Source organism: Oreochromis niloticus, linkage group LG1 (assembly GCF_001858045.2).
Source record: "Oreochromis niloticus isolate F11D_XX linkage group LG1, O_niloticus_UMD_NMBU, whole genome shotgun sequence".
Taxonomy (NCBI): domain Eukaryota; kingdom Metazoa; phylum Chordata; class Actinopteri; order Cichliformes; family Cichlidae; genus Oreochromis; species Oreochromis niloticus.
The window spans coordinates 5519998-5545263 of NC_031965.2; the positions used below are offsets into that span (position 1 = coordinate 5519998).

A 25266-nucleotide genomic window follows, 5' to 3' on the forward strand; every position below is an offset into this window, starting at 1 on the left:
AGCCTGGTTCTGCCGGAGGTTTCTTCCTGTTAAAAGGGAGTTTTTCCTTCCCACTGTCGCCAAAGTGCTTGCTCATAGGGGGTCATATGATTGTTGGGTTTTTCTCTGTATTTATTATTGTGCGATCTACTGTACAATATAAAGCGCCATGAGGCGACTTTTGTTGTGATTTGGCGCTGTATAAATAAAATTGAATTGAATTGAATTCAAACTGACAAACCAGTGCACCACCTGGATTGACAACAAGAAAGCCTACAATTCAACAGACCCCTAAGAGCCTTCATCATGAACCCAATGCAACACACTAGAAGTCAACTCTCACAAGTCACCATCAAGTGTGGGATTGACCAAGGAGTGAACATTGATCCACACCACTAGGATCTACAGCAATGATATATGGTGGCGGAGGTGTGGTCCCTGGCTCAGCTGCAGGGGAGGAGTGGTGCAGTGAGCTCAAGGGGGTGGTACCGGGAGGCAGCTGAGCCACAGGTGGTGGTGACTGACTGATGACAGTGTCTCTTTCCGTTTCTCTATATAGTGAAGGCAGAGTCAAGCGGGGACGGAGAGAGCTGGACTGGAACGACTGTGTTCCCTGACTTCACAACTGTCAATAAAACGCAATAATAGTGAGCACAATCATTGTGTGTGTCATGTACTTTTACAAATGGTGCCAAAACCCAGGAGTGGGATGTCTGACCCACACGATGCACCACCTTCCCAGCCTGCACACTTGTTGGCACAGATGCTGGTGGAGTTGGCAACGATGTGTCAAGATCAGGCGGTGGCCCAGTGGGAGCATCTGAATAAGCTGCAGGAACACTCAGACCAGCAGACCAGGGTCTTTGAACAGCTAGTTGGGGGTCCTGCGCCGTCAAAGCCCCTGTCTCTGTCAGTAGTGATGCACACGATGGGGGACGATGATGATCTTCAGGTTTTTTAGGAGGCATTCCGTGCAACAGCAGAGGCGTGCCAGTGGCCACAAGCAGAGTAGGCCCGCGGCTGATTCCAATACTGTTTGATATTCACTTCAGATCATCAGCTAGGTGGATGTGGCGGTCACGCTGGTGGAGGATCACCTGACTGCGAAAGCAAGGGAGGATGCGCCACCCCCCGCCACCTGGAAATTACCCCCACAGGAGATTTCCCACTGGAGCATTCTCGTGATGACACTCTGCGCTCAGCCTTTGACCAAGTGATTGAGATTGATGGTCACGTGGTGCGCCCTGAAGCTGTGCGGACCTACCCGCGCTTCATGTTCGTGTTATTAAAAGACAGGTTATATTGAGTGAGATGTGACGCTGGCACGGAGGAGACACAAAGCCAGTTGTTGGTGCCACAAGGCCGTGGGGAAATTATAACCCCATGGCAGGGCATATGTGATATGACAAAACTCTGGAGCGAATAATGGCCCAGTTTTATTGGCCGGGCATCTGGGTGGATGTTCGCTGCTGGTGCGCATCCTGCCCAGAATGCCAGCTTGTTAATCAGCCAGCCATTTGAAAAGCGCCTTTGCGCCCGCTCCCACTAATGGAGGTTCCGTTTAAGCGCATTGGCATGGTTCTCATAGGGCCATTTCACCATAGTGCATGTGGCTATCGCTTTGCGTTAGTTCTGGTGGATTATGCAATGGGATACCCAGAAGCAGTGCCACTGCGCGACATCTCTACAAAGTGTGGGGCACAGGCACTGTTTCAGGTCATCTCCCGAGTCGGTATCCTGAAAAAAAAATAGACTGTCTCCCACACTGCGGGAACTGTCCAAATTGTTGGGCATTAAATCTGTTCGGATCAGCGTCTACCACTCTCAAACTGACGGGCTGATGGAGTGGCTGAGAAAGACTTTGAAGTCCACGATTTGTAAGTTCATTCACGAGGATGAATGCCATTGGGATCGCTGGTTAGACCCTCAGTTATTTGAGGTTGCAGAGGTGCCCCAGGCCTCCACGGGATTTTCACCCTTTGAGCTGCTGTTCGGCCGGAAGCCGCATGGGGTGCTCGACCTGATTAAAGAAAGCTGGGAGGAAGGTCCAAGCCCCGCAGAGAATGAGATTCAATACGTCCTGGACCTGAGAGCGAAACTCCACACTTTGGGAAGGTTATCACGGGAGAATTTGCTCCAGGCCCAGCAGTGTCAGCAACGCCTGTATAACAGAGGGGCAAGACTCAGGCAATTTTCTCTGGGAAACAAAGTGCTTGTATTACTCCCTTCTTCTACCTCAAAGTTACTTGCCAAGTGGCAAGGACCCCTCGTGGTCACATGGCGAGTGGGGGGCGTTGACTATGAGGTTGCGTGGTCGGACAGGGGAGGGGCCACGCAGATTTATCACCTCAACCTCCTGAAAGCTTGAAGCTGAAACTGCTGCTCTGGTGAGCCTGGTCAAGGAGAGAGATGAGTTGGGGCCGGAGGAGCCAAAGTCCCTCATTCCCGCCTCCCGCCATTGTGATGACCATCCCCCTGCCCGGCCGAACATCTCTCATTGAGCATCATTTTGAAACGCAGTCTGGCGTGACGGTGCGTTCACGGCCCTACAGGGTTCCTGAACATAAAAGGCAAATTGTTCAGAGGGAGTTAGCCGAAATGCTGAAAATGGGAGTAATAGAAGAGTCACACAGCCTGGTGTAGCCTCATTGTTCTCATGGTGAAGAAAGATGGGTCTATACGGTTCGGTGTCAACTATCGCAAGGTGAATGAAGTGTCACACTTTCATGCTTATCCCATGCCCCGGGTCAACGAGCTCCTGGACAGGTTGGGCACGTCCCGTTTTTTTAATGACACCGGATTTAACCAAGGGCTACTGGCAGATTCCCTTGTCTGCCGAGTCCAAGGAAAAAACGTCCTTCTCCACTCCGTATGGTTTGTACCAGTTTGTTACCCTTCGGTTCGGCTTGTTCGGCGCCCCAGCCACCTTTCAGCGCCTCATGGACCGGGAGCTGCATCCGCACCCTGCATATGCTGCCACCTACCTGGATGACATGATCATCCATAGTGACACCTGGGCATGTGCAGCAGATGGCTGCGGTCCTGGAGTCCCTGAGGCAGGCGGGGCTCACGGCCAACCCGAAGAATTGTGCGGTTGGATGGAGGGAGGTACAGTATCTGTAGTACCACTTGGGGGGGCGGGCAGGTGCGTCCACAGGTGGAAGGAGGTGAGATGGTTTCTAGGGCTGGCAGGTTACTACCACCATGTCGTGCAGGGGTTTGAGGAGCTGACCAGCCACTTGACGGATCTCACCTGCAAGGGTGCTCCAGATCTGGTCCAGTGGACTTTAGATTAGGCCAGACGGCTACCCAACCTCAGTTTGGCAGTGGGTGTGTGTGGTGGAGGTGTGGTCCCTGGCTCAGCTGCAGGGGAGGAGTGGTGCAGTGAGCTCAAGGAGGCGGTACCAGGAGGCACATGACCCATAGGTGGTGGCGATTGACTGATGATGGTGTCTCTTTCCATTTCTCTATATAGTGAAGGCAAGTCAAGTGGGGATGGAGAGGGCTGGACTGGAACGGACTGTGTTCCCTGACTTCACAACAAATAAGATGCAATAATAGTGAGCACAATCATAATGTGTGTCGTGTACTTTTATAATGTCATTTGAACTGGAGAAGTGTAGTTGGATGGTAACAGAGAGGGAAGTTAGTCAGAACTCAGGGGATAGCACTACCAGAAAGCAACACTGAAGACATTGAGGACACCTACTGATTTTTTCTTTTAGTAAATAAAAAATAATTATACAAAGGCAAATATTTCATTATGAACTCTAATCCTATTTGTAGAATTAGATAAATATAAAAAAATCCAATAATAAATAATGGTATGATTCAGCTACAGTGAATTAGCTCCAGTTGTGGTGTACAGTTAAATGCCTCAACAATAATATAGAGTTTGAAATATATTTTATAATTCAAATGATGATTTTTTTTGAATGAAAAAGGTTTATATTATTGTATAACAGACTAATGGGACAGCAGTGCAGAGGTTTCAAAATCTGCCTTAGAATGTGGTTTAAAGCAGCGGTCCCCAACCCCCGGGCCTCGGACCGGTACCGGTCCGTGAGTCGTTTGGTACCGGGCCGCGAGAGTTGAGGCTCAGGTGTGAAATGTATGGGTTTTCAGGGTTTTTTATCGATTTTCAACGTTATTTTGTTATCGTTTTTATCGTTAACTCGGTTTTCCTGGGTCTTTTCACGTGTGTTATGAATAAATCTTCTTTTTTTCGGTACCGGTACTAGTTTTATTTTGTTGTATTTATCCGCGACACCTTAAAGGCCGATCCGTGAAAATATTGTCGGGCATAAACTGGTCCGTGGTGCAAAAAAGGTTGGGGACCACTGGTTTAAAGGATTTCTTCACGATTAAAGTAATCCAGTGATAGTTGTCAGTATTTCCACTGGTACACAGCAAACAGTTAATAATTGATTTTTCAAATTGTAAACAAATATTGTTTAACAGCCCTTGTGTTGCTGCCACTGTGTAATTCTGTTTAACACAATAACCTGAACTGTCTTTCAAAGTGACTATTCAGATTAGGCCCCCCTCCTCCTTTGGGCTCCGAGTCCAAATAGTCAAACGTCAGTTGATTCCTGCAGCTCAGAATCTAAAACAAAATCCTTTATTGTACATACTTTGATTACTGTTGGGCTTCTTTCCTGGACAGCTCCAGTTAGCCTGCCGTCAGTTCAGCCTTTGCTCTCCACATCCCATTTAAGCGCACTACTTCATAAACTATATGTAGTGGGGAAGGCTTTCGGACCCAGGGGATCACAGGGAGGGTATAAAAGAGGAAGTAGTAGCAGGTGCTCTTCGCTCCTTGCCTGATGAGTGGCTGTGAGCAATTGTGATCTGGAAAGGCAAGCGTCACATTTTAAAACTGATTTTTTTTTAAATTTTCTGGGTTTGCTTTCATGTTAACTGGGCTGGTGCAAGATTAGCCAGGCTATGTGCAATTGCTGAGCTGGAGCTCGCATCTCATGAAAATCAGGTCTTTCATAGGGCTCATGGTGGATGGATTTGCTGTGTTTTAAGATAAATAGATTGCAGTGATACCAATTATTAGTACATGGGATAAGTGTTCCCGTGGGGTCATATTTTTTATTTTATTTTAAAGCACCTGTTTTCTTCTGGTGAGAGCAAGCTACCAGGTGATCGTTACATTGCTGGCAGGTTGCACCATTAAAGGTACACTGTTGGTCGTTGGTGACCTTTTATTGTGATGTTTTGGTTTTATTGCAAACCCTTTTTGTTTTTTTTCTTTTAAAATAATAAACTTTAATGTATCCTGGTGTCATGATCCTGGGTCCTTTTGACACAGCGTTTTGTTTTCTATTATTGTGATTTTGGTTCTGTTCTTCCTCAGTTTAGTGTTTATTCTTTTCTGCCCGTGTATTCCTGTGTCGAGTCTGCGTTTCTGAGTCTGTGTCATTACATGTATGTGTTTCCTGTTTACTTTGAAGGTCTTTGTCTGATGTCAGTGCGTTCTGTTTACGTTTCCCCTGCCTCGTCAGCTGTGATGTCTTCCAGGTGTGTTCCCCTCCTGTTTCCCATCCCTTGATTCCTGGTGTGTGTATTTATGGTGTGTGTTACCTCGTCCTCGTTGCTGGTTCGTCTGCCTCTCTCCGTCCGTTTTCCCGTGTGTTTTCCTGTGCCTCCCTGCATCTTCGTTTCTGGTTGGTTTAGTTAGTTTCGCCCAGTTTAGGTTTTCTTAGCTCCATGCTCACCCTTGCCATTTCTGTTTGTATCTACTTCTGTTTAATAAACTCACTTGCACTAGAGCTGCCGCATTTTGGTCCTAAATAATTCCCACACGGCTTGCCCTGGCAACCCGTGACACCTAGCTGATATTGATCCCTTTGTCCTGTTTATTTTGGGCTCGTTCCTGTAAGAGCTCTGTGTCTGAAAGTTTGTACAAGTAGTATAGAGGCCTTTGGGCGGCTATTGGGTGGTTTGGATCACTACATATAGGAGACACCTAATAAGATTACCACTGCCAACTGTGCCAGTGAGCCTCCCCTGGCGCTGCCCCCTGAACCCACTGCACCGCTGCTCCCTGGCAGCTGAGTCTCAAGACACAACCCACCACCACAAACATCTTATCTGTGGTGAAAAAAAGAGACTGTGACATATCTTGTTTGGACAAACCTTAAGATCAAAGTGGGCTATCTTTCTGGCGTGAAGGTAGTTCACCCCCTCAAGGATTTGCTTGATGAACTGAGTAGCCTCCTCCTCACTCAGAGACTCCTTCTGGGCCAGGAAATCAAACAGCTCACCACCAGAGACTCTGAAAGGGTTAAAAAATCACTGTAAAAAATGCCGGTTTATCTCTTTTTATACTTTTCTCCTTCATTTCCCACTGAATAGCTTCAGGAGCATACTGTCCGACAACCTTTCACACATTCAATGAGCACGCCTACTCGCCCACTGATGCCGGACAAGTAGGCCTGTCTTGCAGTCGCCGCTCTTCTGTCAGTTCAGTGATTCTTGGGTTTTATCTGGCGGACAAAACATGTCCGCCAGATAAAACCCAATTTTGGGGTTAAAAATATGCATACAAATGTTAACCCAACTGACTAAAAGACAAACCAAGGCAATGTTTATACAAGAAAACTATGATTTTGCATTTTTTATACATATATATATTTACTTTAAATAGTACAATACATTACCAGTACCTTAAAAATCCATTGTCCAGAAGCAGGTGTAATTAAAATACAGAAAAAAAATTAAAAGTAATGTAAAATTAAACATCATGGCTCTTGTCACTAAGTATTTAAGTCAATACCTTATATAATATCAAAATATGCAATTGAAAATTTATTTTTACATATTTTTTAAGTGATTAAAATCGTGTCCAGAGTTTTTGTCAACACCATCAGATTGTTTTAAAAGTACAAAAAAATCAGGAATTATTGTGGGTAGCTTACGCTCTGAGGACCCCTTTACCACTTCCTGTGATACACATGCCATGAGGTCACTGCTGTGATAAAAAAAAATTTTAAATTTAATTTATTGCATACCTTTCTGATAAAACTCTGTGTCACAACCATACTGCGTCAACACCAAAGTCGATGTAATGCAAGAGTTAATGATTTTTTTTTGTAAAAAGAGCTTCATTTAGGTAGATTGTAGAAGCCATAAGCAAATGATGAAAAACAAGATGGCTTCTGTCAGAAAAACATGTGTTATGAGAGAAAGTAGGGTATTTTGTCAGCACCATCAGATGTCAGCACCATCAGGATTTTTGTCTGACGGTGTTGACCCTTTTTCTAATGGTGTTGACAAATGCCACAAAAGTGTGCTATTCATCAATTATATTAAGTTATTTTTATTAATATTTCAGTCATATTACTTCCTGTGTATTTTACTGATATTTCTGCTTTACAGATGTGTCGAATATTTGCCTTATCTTGAATCCTCTGAGTCCTCTGCATTTAACCCATTCACTCAGTGATGCAGTGGGCAGCTACAAATCCAGGATAGCCGCTGTTCGTTGGATGTGAATGCCCAACCTTCCGATCATGTGGCATCTACTGAGCTAGCTGTGCCCCGAGAGCTGGTCTTTAAGTGATGATGTATGAATCCTGCTTCCAGGCCCAAACTACTCTGTGTTTATTAAGCCTGTTGTGTTGTTAAAATGTTTTAATGGTTTTTATCTTGTTCTATTCAATCTGAACAAGCCCCTAAAAACAGTCAGTGATCACTGTTGGCCTAAGCATCAGAAACTCTTGCATTAACTTTTATCAGGTGGAAAAAAGTTAGCATTCATCCTTCAGCTTCACCGTGTTTATGTTATGCTAACATAGCTGTGTCGCTAGTGATCACCTAGCACATCATTATATACCAGCTAGCCCAACTTCAGTAACCCGACAAAAGTCACTGCTGTTTAGTTTTCTGTCTTCATTTATGTTGGAATGTAGGTGGAAACCAGCGAGCTAACTTCTAACTCAGCCACACTGATCATTTCATTAAAGATGAAATAATTTAGACAGTTTGTAACTCTCAGTGATGCTGCAGAGTTCCTTTGACTTTCGGATCTGCAGCGGAGTTTGGACCTGGAAATGGCTAATGACAGCAGACTTAAAGACCGGATAGCATTTCTATTGCTTAATACATAATTGTGTTGTGAATATTCATCCTTAATCTGTATAAATGCATATGGTTCAGAAAAATTATAGTAATTACAAGATGGTACATTTCAGGCTAGAATGGCAAAGGGGAACCTGTCAGTAGAGGAACGGAAGAGAAGGAATGGGGAGGATTAAAAAAGGAGAAAAAAATTAACAGCCAGCCTGAGTTGAAGAAAGAGTTTCTCATAAAGGGAAAGATGGAGAAACAGAGTGAAAGAGGGAAAAATAAAGAACATCAGTGATCTGAAAGGAAGAGAAAAAAGGCAGAAGAGAAGGTTTTGGAAACAAGCACAGAGAAACATGAGGAGAGAAAGTCCAGCAGGATCACGCAACCACAGAGAACTTTAGGAATCAAGGAGGAGCAGGCAGCTACTTGCTGGTGAACTATTAAGATGTAGAACTTGACATGTGCAAAAACAGAATTGTTATGATGTGTCTTGTGATATTACGTAAGTTGTTAAGGTTTAATGGTCATTTTGAAAGAAATAATATCTTGTTTTCTACTAGTGTGTCACCACCGTCAGCACCTTGTCAACTCCATAATATGGAGTTTTGGTTTATTTTTCTCTTTTGGAGAACCATATATTTTCCTCCCTCATGATCTTCCAATAAAAATACATAATTTTCTCAATAAATGTGTAATTTGCACGCTGCTAAATATGATTGTTTCTTATAGAGATTAAATACAAGCTTCTGAAAACATGTATGACTGTAACTCTAATAATAAAAAGTCAAAACAATCTTACTTTTAAACGTGGTATAATTAGTTTGAAAACATATGTGCATAAACAGTAGAACAGAGAAGCTGCTAATAGTCAAAATAGCCGAAACAACTTAATTTAAAATATATATTTTTGCGTTTCTTTGTGTCTGACGGTGTTGACAAAAACCTTGCACTTCTCCAGCAAAAACATAAATGATTAAAAAATGTTACACCTGGGAGACTGGCAGACAGCCAAAACTTTGTGTAACAATTATATGTAAATATGTTTTTGAAAAATCAAAAAATATATTTTAGAAAATTAAAACCTGTTTTGTCCCTAATCTCAGGAATCACTGAGTTCATATTGGAACACAGAGGACCATCTCCAAACTTTTCACACACAGTTAAAATTGTGAATATTTGGTAGCCAGAAAATGTTATGTCTGGGCAAGTGCCATGCTATCACAGTCGGACGCTGGAATTGACTGAGCTCCTGAGACCGACTTGCTCTTTGACAAATGCTTATAGAAGCAGTCTGCATTCCGAGGTGCTTGATTCTGTACATCTGTGGCCACGGAAGTGACAGAAACACCTGAATTCAATTGCATGGATGGGCGAGTGAATATTTTTGGCAATGTAGTGAATATACTTAATATCTAAAATATATAATATAGTGTATAGCTTCATATATCAAATGATTTCTTTTTAAAGATTTTTTTCTTCTCCATGTTTTGTAACCTTTTTTCTCCCCGGTCATGTCCCTGTGTCTGTCTGGTTTCTCCATGTCCTGTCTCTGCAGGTTCCTGGTTTCCCTGGCATGGCTAGTTAATGTCTCTAGTTCTGGTCCCTGAGTTTCTCTTCATGTTAATAGTCTCTCTGTGTTTCGTCCTTTTTTCTTCCCAGTCAGTCATGTCTCCCTGTCTTTCTCCAGCCCCTTTATCAAGTTAACGTGTCTTAGTCTGGGTCTCAGTGTGTGTGTTACTTCCTGTTTTATTTTGATAGTCTTGCTTTCATGATGTTCACTTATACAGTACCAATTTAACTTCAGTAGTCACCTCTAGGCAACATATATTATAAGGACATGTTTCAACATCACAACCACATCTAAAGAACGGCAGGCCTTACTTGTCTCACCTATGATCAGTGTTCATGATTCAGTAATAAGAAATGGGGAAAAAAAAGGTAGATTTCCATCAGCAATGGTGAAAACCATTGCTGATGGAAAAGAACACAAGGGCTCATCTCATTTGCCAAGAAACATCTTGATGACCCTAAAAATTTTGGAGGAACATATTCTATGGACTAAAAAGACAGATGTTTTACTTTTTGTAAGGTTTGCATCCTGTTACATCTCACATAAAACTAAAACAGCAAGTCATAAAAGACTATCAGCAAACATGGTGGTGGTAGTGTGATGTACCGGGGCTGCTTTGATGCTTCCGGATCCAGACAACCTGTTATCAGTAATGGAGCCATGAATTCTACTCTATACCAAAAAATCCTGAAGGAGAACGTCTAATTGTCCGTTTGTGGATGTTAGTTAAAGTCTGGACTTGCGTGTTCCCAAGGGTGGGACAAAATTAATACAATCAACTAATTTTTAGGTAGGTACTTAGGTAATGGTAGTTATTTTCCATTAATAAATGAAAACATAATTTCAAAACTGTTTTACATTGACTCCAGTTATCCTTGTCTAATATTGATCTAAAACATGCAACTTTAGCAGACATGATAAAAAGAAATCAAGAAGGTGTCAAATGCTTTTTCACAACACTGTATCTCAGCCTAGCATGCAGTGTTTTCTTTAAAAAAAACATTTGAGAAAACTGGACAAGTAGAGCAGAAAAGAAGAAATGATGGGCTTAAAAAACTATATACAGCAGACGAGCAGTATCTGAAAGTCATGTCCTTCAGAAAAATCCAGCAAAAAACTGTCTTATGGTCCTGCAGGTGATCCTTCTGCAGCCTCATAAGAAATGGGCTCTGCAGAAACTGTAGCTTAACATTACTGAAGCACTGCGGGATGATCTTGACAGAGAACAGAACAAAAGAAAGCCGATATCCAATAAATAGTGTTGAAATGACCTTCCTATTCTATTCATGAAATCTCATATCAAATATTGACTTTCACACTTGTTACCACCAACTCTGAGTTTGCTATAACATGCATGTCTTGCAAAATATAGAATATACATGAAGACTTTCCACCGCACTGTATTTTAGAGAAGCTAATTATTTTCTTCTGTCTCTTGAAGCTGATAATCTAAATGAATTGTCACTTTTTTTTTAACCTAAAGTGAGTCTAGTTCCGTAATAATCTTTGAGTAATTATAGTAGTTATAATTAGCTACTCACAGCTCCAGGATAAGCACCACATCAGTGCGGTTCTCATAAACGTCGTGCAGCATGACGATGTTGGGGTGCTGAATCTGCTGGAGGATGTTTACCTCTCGCTCTATTTCCTCTCGCCGCACTCCACGAGAGCTGGCCATGCTCTGCCGTTTTTTGATAAACTTGGCAGCAAATTCCAAACCTGTAGTTTTCTCTCGACATTGCTTCACAATGGCAAACTGCCCACTCAAACACAGAGAGGAAATCACACAATCAAATGAAGATCATTGAAAAAATCACTTATTAACTACCATGCAGAACCATGAACATATCTGCAGGTTTAGATGGAAACAAGGGTGCAGTCCTATTGACTGCATATAACCGTCATAAATATTTGGCAAAGACTGGCGCACTACTAAGTTTATGGAAACTACAACATTTGTAGGTCTCTTTATTGACTGCGCAAAATTAGAGTTATGTTAAAATACACCAATGAGTAATTTAGTTATTTGTTTGACTCCTTACTAATTAAAATGCACCCCACAAATTTCCTCATCTATATTGAAAATGACGAACATTTTCTATAACAAACTGCACAGTTACACCACAGGTCATGTACAGTATTTAACATTCAAATTCACTTATATGACCGTGCAGCTCCATCTATTTTTTTCCTGGTTCACTTCAATGGTTTGTAAGCTGACACTCCACTTCCTGCTCCGCAGCCAGGCTAAGAGCAAATATAACCTCTGCTAAATATAAACAAGTCCTTTAAAAAGCAGTTTGATGTGCATGACATTTGTCTCACTCTCACAACACACAGCAACAAAAGCAAAGCCACACATGCAACTTTGTTTCTCACTTCTCTCAGAAATAGAGCTGATCACTTTTAGAAACCACCTGATATTTAGAGAGTGTGTGTCAGCATCATCAGCTAAAAAGGAAGCTGTGTGCAGCCAAAGACAAATAAAAGACTTTTCACTGGTGCAGTTAATGACCCAGTGTCATTTCCATACTGTTAGAGCACAGACATAACTCTGTGGAAGAGTAACTAATTAGCTAATGCCGTTCAGCAATGTAAGTCAAGTTGGAAAAATATCCCAGTGTACTTTGTGTAGGTGTCTACTCTGCAAACATGCCTTGTATTTTCTACACCAGGACTACCAGTGCTGAGCAGTTAAATGAACACGAGAATACACGTTGAAGTAGTTGGTGTTCTGGTTGGTGGTTGAGTTTGTAGTTAATATGCTGCTGTTCTCAATCCATCAGTCTCACTATCTGCATTCTGATTTACATTAAACAAGCCGCAGTTACTCATTAAACTACATTTAAAACAGATGCAAAAACCGTGCACGTCTGTACCTGCCAAGCTCTTCACCAATTTCATAGAAATCTTCCACTTTCTGTTGCTTGAATAGATCCATTACTGCTGCAGTCCCGAGTTTGATATTTGTATTTCTGTCTGTCCTGAAATGACATTTAAATAACACGTAAAAATTGCGCGCTTTATTTAAACAACATGGTCCAAGTTTAAAAAACCATCTACAAATAATAAAGGGCAAAAAGATTTTGAAGCAAGCCTGTCCCCGAAAATAACCAACGCAGTTTCCTGTGTCATCTGGAAATACAGATGACAGAAACTCCAGCGTGTCATGCTAGACAGACGCTACACAACGATAATGTAAAATGTGTCCGCGTTTTTAAAACATACGTAACTCTGTGCTCGTGGACTTCACGTCCTCCTCGTCATGCCCTGTGTCTGTGTCCCCGTGTCCCTGTGTCTGTGTCCCCGTGTCCCTGTGTCTGTGGCTGCAGCGGTCTGCACAGATCACGAAGTCAGACAGAAAAGTCTCGGAACTTATGTCACAAAATTCCTATAGTTGGAAATAAATGTCGTCGTTATATATCGATACAACTTGTATTCAGAGAAACACTGTGCTCAGTTACAGCATCTGAACGATATATTTGCGTTGGGTAAGATTAACGTGATAAAAATGGTGAGCTCGTGTTAAAGAAAAACGAACCAGTAAAAACTGAGATGCTAACATCGAATTTGTTGAATCAGTTTGTTGAATCAGACACGAACTAATATATCAGGCTGACAAAGAGCTTTTTCATTCCATCGTCTTCTCTTAAGTGAACTACCTGTTCGGTCTGCCTGAATCTCTAACACATGTTGTCACACATGTAACATATGAAAACAAATACACAGTAGTCCTATTTCACGTTTATGAGTGGACTGTTTTAGCAAGATTTGATAGCTCTTCATAATGCAGTTAGTAACGTATGGTGCAATTTCCCAAGTAACTTCTCTAAATAACACGTGTAATTTTCCTCCAAATACTAATAATACTTCTGAAATATATACTTACAATGCAATGCAGGTAATAATAGAACAAGAGGTAAGCTATCAAGCAGTTTTAAAGGAAAGGAGAAAAAATATGTGTAAATATTATGTGTAGAAAGAAGGCACAAACCATACTGTAGTTATGGTTATACTGTAGATAGATAGGTGTAGTTAAAGTAAGAACTGTTCATTAAGCTGTAGCTACATCTTTACCTTCATCATTCACCATGTCACCTATAACCTGCTAGGGCCAGGTTGACATGTGATGGGTTGGTAGATTGGTAATAAATAATAAATGTTAGGAAATTACAGCATCAGTTGTGGGATATAATTGTTATTCTACCCAGATTTTTAATTCTCTCTTTCTGCAGTATCAGTACTTGCTTTTTTTTTAATCTCATATTTCTGTTCTGTTTTCAATAAGCAGTAGAATATATAAATTTTATAAAGTAAAAACACTGTTGAGTCTGTTATAGGTAAACAGAACAGAGGTAAGGAGGAGGCGTTGGGTAGGTATGTTGTTAGTCTTTCTTTTCCTGTTTTATTTTGTAATCCCTGTTATCAGTGTTACTTTTTGTTTTTCCTAGCCTTTTACCCTTCAGTCTGCTCCAAAATGACAAGTCAATTAGAGTCTAACTGTAGTTATTAAGCTCCCCCTTGCGAAAATGTTTTTGAAATCTTAATAGTCAGGCTTTCCAGTAGGTCTTGTATTGTATTGTATGTTCAGTAATATCCTCCTGTATGTTTTTTTTTTTTTTTTTTACCGATTCTCTTATTTTCTCCCTTTGCTGCATTTGCTTTTCGCTAATAGTCTTTAAAGTTTTATCATTGTTGACCATAGCACACACACAGTGTAGCTATTTGACTTCTATACTTTGCATGCAGTGCACATAATGTACTTTAAGTTGTGACATTAGTAGTTTTATATAGGCTGAGTGGGACAGAGTGAGACTGGGTGTACTTGGAAACCATAAAAAGGAACATGGGGAAAAAAAGTCTTGTAAAGCTATATGTGTTTTTGTATAGATCTGTTAATCCAAGGTACAAACCAAATGAAATATTTACTTTGGGCCAAGCTGTTAAAGTTCAATCTGGAACAAGGAACACAGATAGTAAAATGAAAGTGGTTGTGCAATGTGAGGCAGAAAAGCTGGTGGCAGATGAACTAGATAAACTGAAACAATACCCCGATTCAGATGAGAGACAGAAGTAGTCAAATGAGGCACCGCTCCTTCCTTTAGAAATATTACATCAGAGCAGAGAGTATGCACACTGTATCACCTGTGCTCTGTCAGCAGCTCACATATGGATGTGGATGGAGAAGAGGTCGGGTGTTGAGCTGAATATGGAACCACAGGAAGGAGGGGGCCTGAAGGAGCTGGTGCTTCGATGGTTTACTGAGACACAGGCACCGCTCATCCAGCACAATGGAAACTTCCCTGACTGGTTTCAAGGTCTTGCTACAAGAAAGTAAGCAACATACAAAAGACCTTTGCTGCAGGACATGTAGAGAATAGTGAAGAGAAGATACCCCAGAAAGCTGATTCTGTTCATCTGGACGTAGTGAAGAAGTCACTTTGATGACTGACCAAACATTTCTCCCACTGAGAACACCACGTCCAGATAAACAGAATCAACTTTCTGGGGTTTCCTTATCTAGATGACTGAGCATGCATCAGCACATGAAAAGAAACTACGCTTTTTTCATAGGAAGTTTAAGAATTTCTGCTTTACTGGGGCTTCATCACGTAGTACTTACTTGGGATTTCATTTGAATACTTATTTAAAGGCTACTGTAAATATCTCCCATCACTATTGTGGTTTTACTGTCCGTGTTTATGGCTAGCTACTGAGGAAACGCAGTGTTTGAATATCATTTTCATTCCATGCTACCTTATACCTCACATTAGGACTGCTGACTTGGTGTTAGACGAGGGAAAAACATATAGGTGAACATATTATGTATTTGTATCGCTGATTTATTTTAGGATTGATAGAATCCATTTTTAATTACTTTTCACTGGTAATGATTGGGATAAAAATAGGGATTTAGATAGTGATGTAGCAGCAGTACATGCACTAAGAGGTTTTTTTTCTTATACTTAAATATGTTTTGCTGAAAGCACCCACATTTTTACCTCAATGACTTTTTCAAAGCAAAAGTTTAGCTTTAGTTTTATTCAGAAAATAAAAAACAGCCAATATTCTGTTCCATATTAATTAATATCACAGCCAAAAATGAGGTAAAATATGGATTGTCTTTGTTCATGTCATACTATTTAGATTAAAGCTCCTTCTTAAAAACTGCCATTCAACATAAAAACGAGTCGAGAGCTATGAATCCAAAGTGACTCAGTTATAAGTTATAGTGCATTAGCTACAAGTCTGTTGACATTAATGACCAAAAGGTTCTTGATGAAAGGAACAGAGCAGAAGATGAGTGTCCCTGGTTCCAAGGGATTTTGCTTAGAGCGTGAAAAATGTTACCTCTGTATTCAGCATCAATAGAGCTTTCTTTTCTGGGTGATGTAAGAGTGAAATGAATAGTTTCATGACGTGGCAGCGAGATTTTCAAATCCAGTTTGACTGCCGGTTTGTTCAGTTGGATCTGTTTTGTTCTCCGCTGCAGGGAAGCAGAGGATCTACTGAGGGATAAAACTATGGGATGTTTTCTCATTCGTCTCAGTGATAAAGCCTTTGGCTACATCCTGTCCTACAAGTAAGGCAAATCATGTCAACTGAACCTTGTTAAACTGTTTCAGTATTCTTCCTCATTCCTCTCTCTGCCTTCTCCCAAGGGGTAATGACCGGTGCCGCCATTTTGTTATCACCCAAAATCAAGATGGACATTTTATCATATCAGGAGACTCTCAGACATACGGCAGTCTCACCGAGCTGATCCAACACTACAAGGTCAGCGCCATCCAGCCCTTTGGAGAATATCTGACCTCCAGCTGTAATGAGGTGAGGCTGTCAGGGTTTATAGAAGTGGAACCCAAGCACAAGACACAGAAGGCAGATTGAATGAACCAAACAGCAAACCATTTGATTAGGCTGGTGCAGAAAAAAGAAGCCCAAAAGCAGTCATCTCAGAATTAGGAAAACACTGGGAAGTATGAACTATATGACACAGGAAATAACCCAAGAGATATCTATTACACTACCACACAATGAACTGAGAGGCCCAGTAAAAAGATGAATTTAACCTGAACCACCCACCTCCCCAAAGTAATATGGAGCTTGAAATTAATGGGTACTTCACTGTGACCTTAGACAACCTCTTTAAGATGTAAACCAGGGCTGCACAACTAATTTCCTCATGGGGCCACATGAGAAACTGGGATTGTTGCCTTTTTGTCTTGTCTTTTTATAATCTTAAAAAGAGGTTACAATTATGCGTAATAAAAACACAAATTCTTTTCAGTTCTTGCTTTCCTGTTCTGTGAGAAAGAAATGAGTGTATGAAATCAAGTTCAGTGTCTGAGGTAGAAAAGCAAATCACCAGCAAATGCGAGATCTGCCTTCCATTCTGCATCTGAGAGCAGATCTGAAATATCTGGAATGTCGTTGCCTTTCTCCTCAAAAATGAAATTCTGTTCTCTGTTCCCGTATTCTTTTTAGCACACTGCCAGGCTGAACCAACTTCTGGTAGCCTATGTCACCATGTTCAGTCTCATACTATAGACTCCAGCTGAAGAAAACTTAAGCCTGAACTCTGTTTATTTCTGCAGCTTAGCTTCATACTATCACAGACCAGCATACATGTCAACAACAAAAGAAAATTAGCAAGTCCTCTAGATACAAAAAACCAAAATTATTAAACACATGTAGCAGACATATTTAACCTTGCTGCCATGTTAGATGAAGCTGAACTCCTTGTTTACTCTCCCTGTTTCTCCTTATTTCATTGTTCTCTCTCAGTAACCTTTAGCTTCCTTTGCTGTTTTAGACTTTTTTATTACCTTTCTGCATTTATGAGTGTAAAGCTCCATTCAAAATAAGACATTTGTTATTATAGGAAGGCTCTAAACATTTAAATAAGAAATAACCGCATTTCAAAACTTACAAACCTTTACAGCACACTGCATTGGAGGCAATTTACACTCCCAACTATATCATTTAATATTGTACATACATTGTAACTTGAAACAGTTTTTTACAGAACACTGTATCATCACTGTTAGTGAGTGTTCCAAGCAATTTGGATGATTCAGATTGTGTGCTGTTTATGATTACCGTGGGTTCATACAATAGAGTTCCTAGAGAAGCAAAGTTACATTGGTTTTCTATGAGGAACGTCACCAGAGCTGCATTCATTTCATTCTGGCACATATAAAACTGATTCCTTGGTCACACTTAATTTGTTTGACTGAGCGCCATAGTGCAAAAAAGCAATGCAAACCACTGACGAGAGCAATAGTCGACAGATTTCATAACAGTTCAACATAAACAGCACAAGAGCTAAAGCATGTAAACAGCATGGCGTATTTCTTGTGTTCCTTGCATCCCTGTTTGGTCATGAATGGGCCAATCAATCTACACCACAAAAACTCAAAGGTGGCACCACAATGAGCGGCGGGTGGGAAGGATTCCATTCGTTCTGTAGGGAGATTGCTCATTCTTTTATCTTCCACAGGTTTACTTGGTCTCCAACAGACCACACACTGACAGGTGTAGGATGAAACCAGTTGACTTAATCTTGGGAGCCGGTAGCCAGATTTCATTGATGGTATATCACTGGAGGGGACATAAAACCATATAAAACCACTGTTGCAGTGTTGTGCTATTGTGTATCTTCTGCGTGCTATTTACAACCAATGTGCGAAAACGGTGTACTTCATTATTTATGTATAATGAAGCTCTGCACAGCTTTAGAGCTTGTCCAGAACAGTGCTTCCACATTGCTGTAACACAGCTCTTATCTGAGCATGTTACTCCATGTGACTGAGACAGCTGCTGCTGCCAATTCTGACCTTGGGATAGAGGTCATCTTTGTAGGAGAAACATGAGATTTTCTCATGATGAAAGCACGGTGAACATCTCCATCCTCATTCTTAACATTCAGATAAAATCACTGACTGTACCTAATGGTGCTTGCATCTAAAAAGGATGCAGTTCCTTTTTCATCACCTGTCCAAAGTTTTCAACATCTGGCTATCCTTCTATCTCTAGATTGGCAAGGTCCTCTCTCCATTGCTCCAACCATAGTTTCAGATGTTCGGGCAATGGGTCATCCCATCCTGTGCTTTGACATCTCTTGCAGGATTCTTTTTCTACTGAGAAGATGGGTGGTAATACATCCCAGTGGGTTGTATTTGGATGCAATAGTGGACAGTATTCCACACTGTGTTACAGGTCATTGAGGGATCTCTTATATACCAACATGATGGGAGAAGGTCTTCACCATGTCTGTCTTGAAGGAAGATGATAAACCAACAACTATGTTCCGCCCTAAATGTTTGAATAGTGTAACCCTCATCGTCTTTGCAAAGTATCACTCGTCTGGGTGCTAGTGCTCTGGGGCAGTTGTAGCCAATCAGGAGACCTATTTCACTATTGAGGGGTTAATCTGTGGTTGGTGATAGGCAGGAGGGAGGTGGATGTGTGCTGCAGAGGTGTAACCCCTCACATGGAGACCAGATAGTGTTTTACTGTGCTTTCTCACAGAAATGTCACAGTGTTGACAATCCTTCACACCTGACCTTGCTTTAACCTCCTAGGACCTGGCGTCCACATATGTGGACATCACGTTTTGGGATGTCTAGACCAAGATACAAAATTTTGCTGTACAAGGGCCTGATATCCACCATTTATATTATACTGCCACTGTTCTATCGAAATTTAAAACGAATGTCCTCATGTGGATTTTTTCTCAGAAATGAAAATCAGGTAGTAAAAAAAATTAAAATCAAGTAATTCTTTGTTTTTACATTCATCAGGTCCAAATCAGCCCAAATAGCAAAGAGAAATTAAAAATGCATGCCATGAAAGAGTTCGGGTCTTAGGAGGTCAAAAAACCATAACACAGCTTATTAGTCCTCAAATATGTCCTTCTGTCTTCTAGAGACCTTTTATGAGGTTTGGGCAGTTGTGAAGCTGATGTGAGTTTGGTGTTCCCCATGTGATCTGGTTGATGTCTTCTCACAGTGTACATTTGTTTTGGTGCTTGGTCCTTTTAATGTCCTTTAGATTCTCACTGTCGCTGCGTGACTTGGGCAAAGAGCAGAGATGAAGGTAATTGGGTTCCAGACGCTTTCAACAACAGGAATGACACTACGTCACTGAAACTGGGAAACTCTCCACTTCCATTAAAGCTTTTGTAACAGGCAGTTATTTTCTCACTGTCATTCAATATTTCCAGGCCCTTTACACGAGGCATTGCTAACATTTATGGAGTCTGTAAAGTTCCTTTGGGATCTTTCGTCTGCATTTTCGGCAGGTTTGATAGCTTCTCTCTAAATGCTCTTTGAAAAACAAATGCCTGACCGTATTGTTGATTATGGTTTTCCAGAACATGCCTTGTAGACATTACGAGTGGGGCCACACTGTTAAAAAAAAAAGAATCCTAGAAAAACAGTAATATTCTGGCAGCTGGGGCGCCAAAATAATACCAGAAAATAACAGAAAATTACTTTCTCATAAAAATACGGTTATTTTCAGTAATGACAATACAGTTTGTTGCTCTAATTTTACATGGGATTTTGCCTTTTTCAAGTGCTTTTAAACATTAAATTAGGAACATGTTAATGTGATTAAACAATGAAATTACCTATAAACAAGGTCAATGAATGTGGCAATATGAATAATAATGCTTAAATGTACAGAAATATAGAGTTAACAGTTGGTTTAAATAATAATGGATTTCATGCCCTGGGACAGACTGACAGAGGCGAGGCTGCCATATCACACGATCAGCCCCTCCGGCCATCACCAGTAGGTGAAGAGTCTCGACCAAGGACACAACGACCAAGAGTGTCCGAGCCGGGGCTCGAACCAGCAACCTTCTGATTACAAGGCGAACTGCCAACTCTTGAGCCACGATCGCCCTAAACAGCAGTAATAATAATAATTAAAGCTGCAAGCAGCGTTATGAGGGCCCTCGCATCCCCCCCGCATCGAGCCACGCCCAACACCTAAAACCAGCACGTCCAATCTGATGTCACATTGATGGAATTCATGCATTTAACCACCAGATAACATTTCATCTCATTGAATCATGATTATAGTCGTCCCACTAGGTGGCGCTCTAACCATTACTGACAAATGGCATAACAAACATTTCCGAGCTCGAGTCTCATCATACCTGCGACCTTTGGGAGAGATTGGACATTGTGTTTTTGAGTGATAGCAGATTACTGCTTTTTGGCGAGTGATTTAAACTCCACGTGCCGCCATGACCACCCCGTTTCCCTGAACGTAAAAAGCTTCGCAATTTAAGATCACAAAGGTCTTTAGATTCCACACACAGGAGATCGTGTCAATCTGATGAAATCCCTTGGAGGAGTTCGTCAAAGTACGGTGCCTGAAAAGAGGGGAAAATGACGCCAACATTACACATTAATTTTAAAATGGCTGACTTCCTGTTGTATTTGGGATATTGCTCCAAGAGACTTTTTTGTACATCTTGATATCTTCTATAAGCTTACCAGGTTTCAGACTCATACATAAAACACAGAGCAGGGGCTGATGTTTTGAAATTTTGTAGGGGGCGCTGTGGAGCCATTTTGCGCTATTCAAGGAAAATGATCACATAATAAGATAGCCCTCATCACATTGGAGGTGTGCGCCAAATTTCAAGACTTTTTAAACTTTCCAAGCTCCTCAAAAGCCACTTAATTGTTCATGGTGAACCGTGTTGCCACCAGGGTGCGCCGTTCGGTTTAAAGTCACAATTCTCACACTGAAGCATCATGAGGGACTGATGGTGATATTCACCGCTTTTGAGGTGGCCACAATGAACCTGTGAAAATCAGTACAACAAAATTAAAGACATGACATTTCCTGTTGCCACTAGGTGGCGCTCTGCGTATTCCTGACAATGGGCACATCAATCTTTTCAGGGAGGGTCTGACATCATGCCTGTAAAGTCTGGTACTGATCAGACTGGATTTCATTGAGTTATACTAATTTGTTTCTTCATGGCGAGACATCAATGTTCGCCATGCTGCTGAGGTCACACCCTTTTGTGAAAACTCACAGTTTTCACTGTAACCCAAGACCAACTCCTTAAGGCTTTCCTGGAGAAATTTGAGGCTGCAGATGTCACCCATCACTATACTGTACCCCAAAGTGTAAAACATGACATTTCCTGTTCCCATTAGGTGGCGCTCTAGAGCCATTTCCCAGTGCTCATATGTAAAACCATTAAAATACAAAATTTTTCACCAGACCTGGCATGTGTGCAAAATTTCATGAGTTTTTGAGCATGTTAAAGCCCTCAAAAAGGCAATTCATTTCAATGAAAATAAAATAAAATAAAATAAAATAATAACAATAATAATAATAATAATAATAATGATAATAATAATAATAAACAGAGCAGATACAATAGGGCCTTCGCACTCTCAGTGCTCGGGCCCTAATTATTTGATGTAAAAACAGTTTATGAGAATCATTTTATATATTTTTCCATAGCATTACATTTGAATTTAACAGTTCAATCTTTCAAATAACGGACACATATTTGTGAAATCATGATACATTTGTGAATGTATTTTAACAATCTAAATATGCATATGTACAGACAAATACATTTAAAAACAAGAAAATTATGTTTTATTACATTACAGTGATTTTACGTTAATTTACATTTGAAATGTGAAATCACAGTCTATTTATGTAAATTTAATGATATTCTAGAAGAACAGAACAAAACTGTAAAATACACAGTAAAATACTTTTATATTAGGATTTTTTTTTACAGTGCACCAATGGATTTTTTAAAATGTATTTTATCAGCAGCAGAGATGCCCTTTTGGTCTATCAGTAACATTAAGGAGGTTTTCTATTGGATTGGCTCACCACTGAACACTGTTGGTTCCGGTGTGGGTAGTCTGCTCAGCGTTATACTGTCCTGAACAGTTTGTGCTAGTAGAGCAACAGCAGGAGATGGAGATCCCATGGATCTGTCACATGGGTGTGGTGCGCTCTTAGCTGACTGGATACGACCAACCTGCAGTCTTTCTCCGTTATAAGCTTCTTTCTTATGCTCTTCTTCCAGAGTTTGTAATATTTCCCTTTGCTTTCTTTTCTTTTGCACAGTTTGACTTGTTTTGATGCAATATATGGATCCACTGCAGCATGATATTGTGCTGCAGTGGAACCATTGATATCTGCACTGATATCTCCATCAGCACCTGTTAGCCTTTTATATATGATTTTGAAAAAACAGTTACTGCCTTACATGCATCAATGCTTCTGTCTCAAATCCACGTAACTTCTTATGTCAGCATAGAGTTTCATAATGTCAGTGTCATCCTTCCCTTTTCTTTTCCTTTAAATTGTCTGCAAGTGATGACGAGTATGTTTCGGTTATGTCTGACTTCAGCTTTTCTCTTGGTGATAAGGTGATACGTCTTTTTTTGATTTGTTTTTTAAAACTTCTCCCTTGATGTTAGTAAGAATTTTTTCTGTTGACATTCTGTTGTGTTCAGAGCAGCAAGATTCATCTGTAGTGCTTTGGATGTTAGACTGCAGATATGTCAGCATTTTTACTTGTTATCAGTTGTTTGCTTTATACCCTCCTTCTTTGTTCACTTGCATTTTGAAGCAAGCTTTGTTCATTATTGTCCTCATTACTCACTGATGAAGCTTGTATGTTGTCCATTTTCTGTGTAGCCTAGTCTTTCGTCACTTCAGTTTTTAGAGCACTTGCTGCCACCTGCAAGCCATCATGAATGTACACTTTGACATTTTGAGACACTTTCACAGCAGCTTCTAGCCAAAGAACACTTCAGCCTAAACTGACGGATTTTGTTGTGTATAGAAGTTTAACTCATAACTGTCACAGAACAAGAGCTGAAGAAACTTTAATCAATAAAAGAAAAGTCCATTAAAAACTATTAGCAACATAAAAATTGCAAGTTGCCATTTTTAGGTGAAACTAAACTAGGTGTTTACTCCCTTTTTCCTTTACTGTTTCACAACTCTATGTTTTGTTACCTTTCAGCAACTAAATGCATAAAGCTCCATTCAATAATAATAAGACATCTGTTTTTACAGGAAGAGAACAAAAAATGTAGGATATGAAAATAACACATTACAAAACTGTTACACTTTTAGAACAGTATTTGTAAATGGCTTCCAGTGATTCAGTGTTAATGCCCTGAAGTAGTTGGCCATTTTAGTTACATCTTCAACAACACTGAAAATTGTTAGCATTAATAAAAACTACCGGGTGCTTCTCAGTTTATTTTGTTGACTGGACAGGAACACATTCCCAAATGCTTCTTTTTTCTGAGACCATATTAGTGCAACAGAGTCTTCCAAACACTGTTTGATAAACAGAATGGCTTGCTATTTTTTATTCCACCAAGTTTATGAAAAATCATAACACTGGTCACATGGCTCCATCCCTGGATATGTAAAGCTTGGTTCAAAAGTTCTTGTTGCTAGCAAAGGTCCAGATGTTCATTCCTACTGCATCAGTCAAGTTCTTGTAATTTTTTGCATGTTTAGTTCCATAATAGCAAATTCATTCTTAAACCTTAATCTTGTCTAATGTCTAAACCTTAAATACAGCGGTCTGGTCTCCACAAGCTAATCATACCTTAACATGTGACTGAATTTGATGTCAGTTCCACATCTGTCTGGTTTTGTTTGTTGAAGCTATTATTAGACAATAATGTTGCTTATGATTTTCAGGTGGACACAAATGAACTGTATGATGTGGTGAACTATAACACCAAACAGATGTCTGGGGTGAGCGTGCAGGCACTGCGGACTCTGTGGGATCAGAAAAGTGATCATCACAGCCATATGGGTACTAATCAAAGGATTCAGCAGCAAAATGACCCTCCTGCAGTGCAGCCACCCATACTACCACCCAAATCCACAGCCAGAAAGCTGACGGGGACGGTGTCTGTGGATGCAATGTCTCTTTCCCAGGTAAGCTGGACGCTTGAAGTGTCCTTTTTGAAGAATACAGAATTATAAGTGCTGTAATTACATAACATGTAATTAAAAGTGTGCATCTCACCTCATACAAAGCTTTATATTCAAAATACTTCTTAGGGAATTACAATTTTATATTTAATTTTATTCAGTAGCTCAAGAATCATGTAGGAGAAAGTTTGTGTAAAACACTGCACGTGCATACTTATATACAAATTATGCTAATGTATGCAGGTATGCCACACAGTTTTCACAATAATTAAATGTTTGCTTTCAGTGGCAGCATCCAACAACAAAATCAGTTTAATCCAACTTTACAGTTAAAGCTCATTTTGTGCATCAACACAACAAAGATTGCAAAGTAACATAATATGAGAGCTATATTTCATATGTATATGATGAGAACCGCAATACAAGCACCATTATGGACCAAAAAAAAAATACAGTAATACTGAAAATTTGTGAAACCTGCATAAATATGACCTAAAATGTGACATAACCCGTAATGCAGACAAATAAAGCACTGATCCAAAAAGAGAGAAAAATGATCCAGTGTTACATTTCTGTAAGAGAAAACTGTGAACCTTTCAGTATCAGGTCTGATCCTTTTGAGCAGCAAGAACTGCAACTAAACAGTTACTGCGCTGTTTGTCAACTCTGGA

At 40.4% G+C, this 25266-nt stretch overlaps 2 protein-coding genes across 4 annotated transcripts in view; one reads left to right on the forward strand and one right to left on the reverse strand.

Moving 5' to 3' along the window:
- dapk2a (death-associated protein kinase 2a) overlaps positions 1-13547 on the reverse strand; it is a 28347-nt gene extending 14800 nt beyond the window's left edge. Inside the window, exons 1-4 of one of the 2 annotated variants that reach the window (XM_013266338.2) lie at positions 12857-13547; positions 12508-12612; positions 11170-11391; positions 6127-6265 (exon numbers count right to left, since the gene is read on the reverse strand). In XM_013266338.2, the coding sequence (XP_013121792.1) occupies positions 6127-6265; positions 11170-11391; positions 12508-12569 (423 nt within the window). In that variant the 5' untranslated portion in view covers positions 12570-12612; positions 12857-13547. Of the gene's footprint in view, positions 1-6126; positions 6266-11169; positions 11392-12507; positions 12613-12856 lie in introns of those variants that run through there. The other variant, XM_005463544.3, reaches the window with a different exon arrangement.
- The window catches only part of sh2d7 (SH2 domain containing 7), a 55448-nt gene that overhangs the window by 21918 nt on the left and 8264 nt on the right, over positions 1-25266 (forward strand). The window contains exons 2-5 of one of the 2 annotated variants that reach the window (XM_005463546.2): positions 14788-14962; positions 16122-16211; positions 16291-16456; positions 24356-24598. In XM_005463546.2, the coding sequence (XP_005463603.1) occupies positions 14802-14962; positions 16122-16211; positions 16291-16456; positions 24356-24598 (660 nt within the window). In that variant the 5' untranslated portion in view covers positions 14788-14801. The remainder of the gene's footprint in view (positions 1-14787; positions 14963-16121; positions 16212-16290; positions 16457-24355; positions 24599-25266) is intronic. The other variant, XM_005463545.2, reaches the window with a different exon arrangement.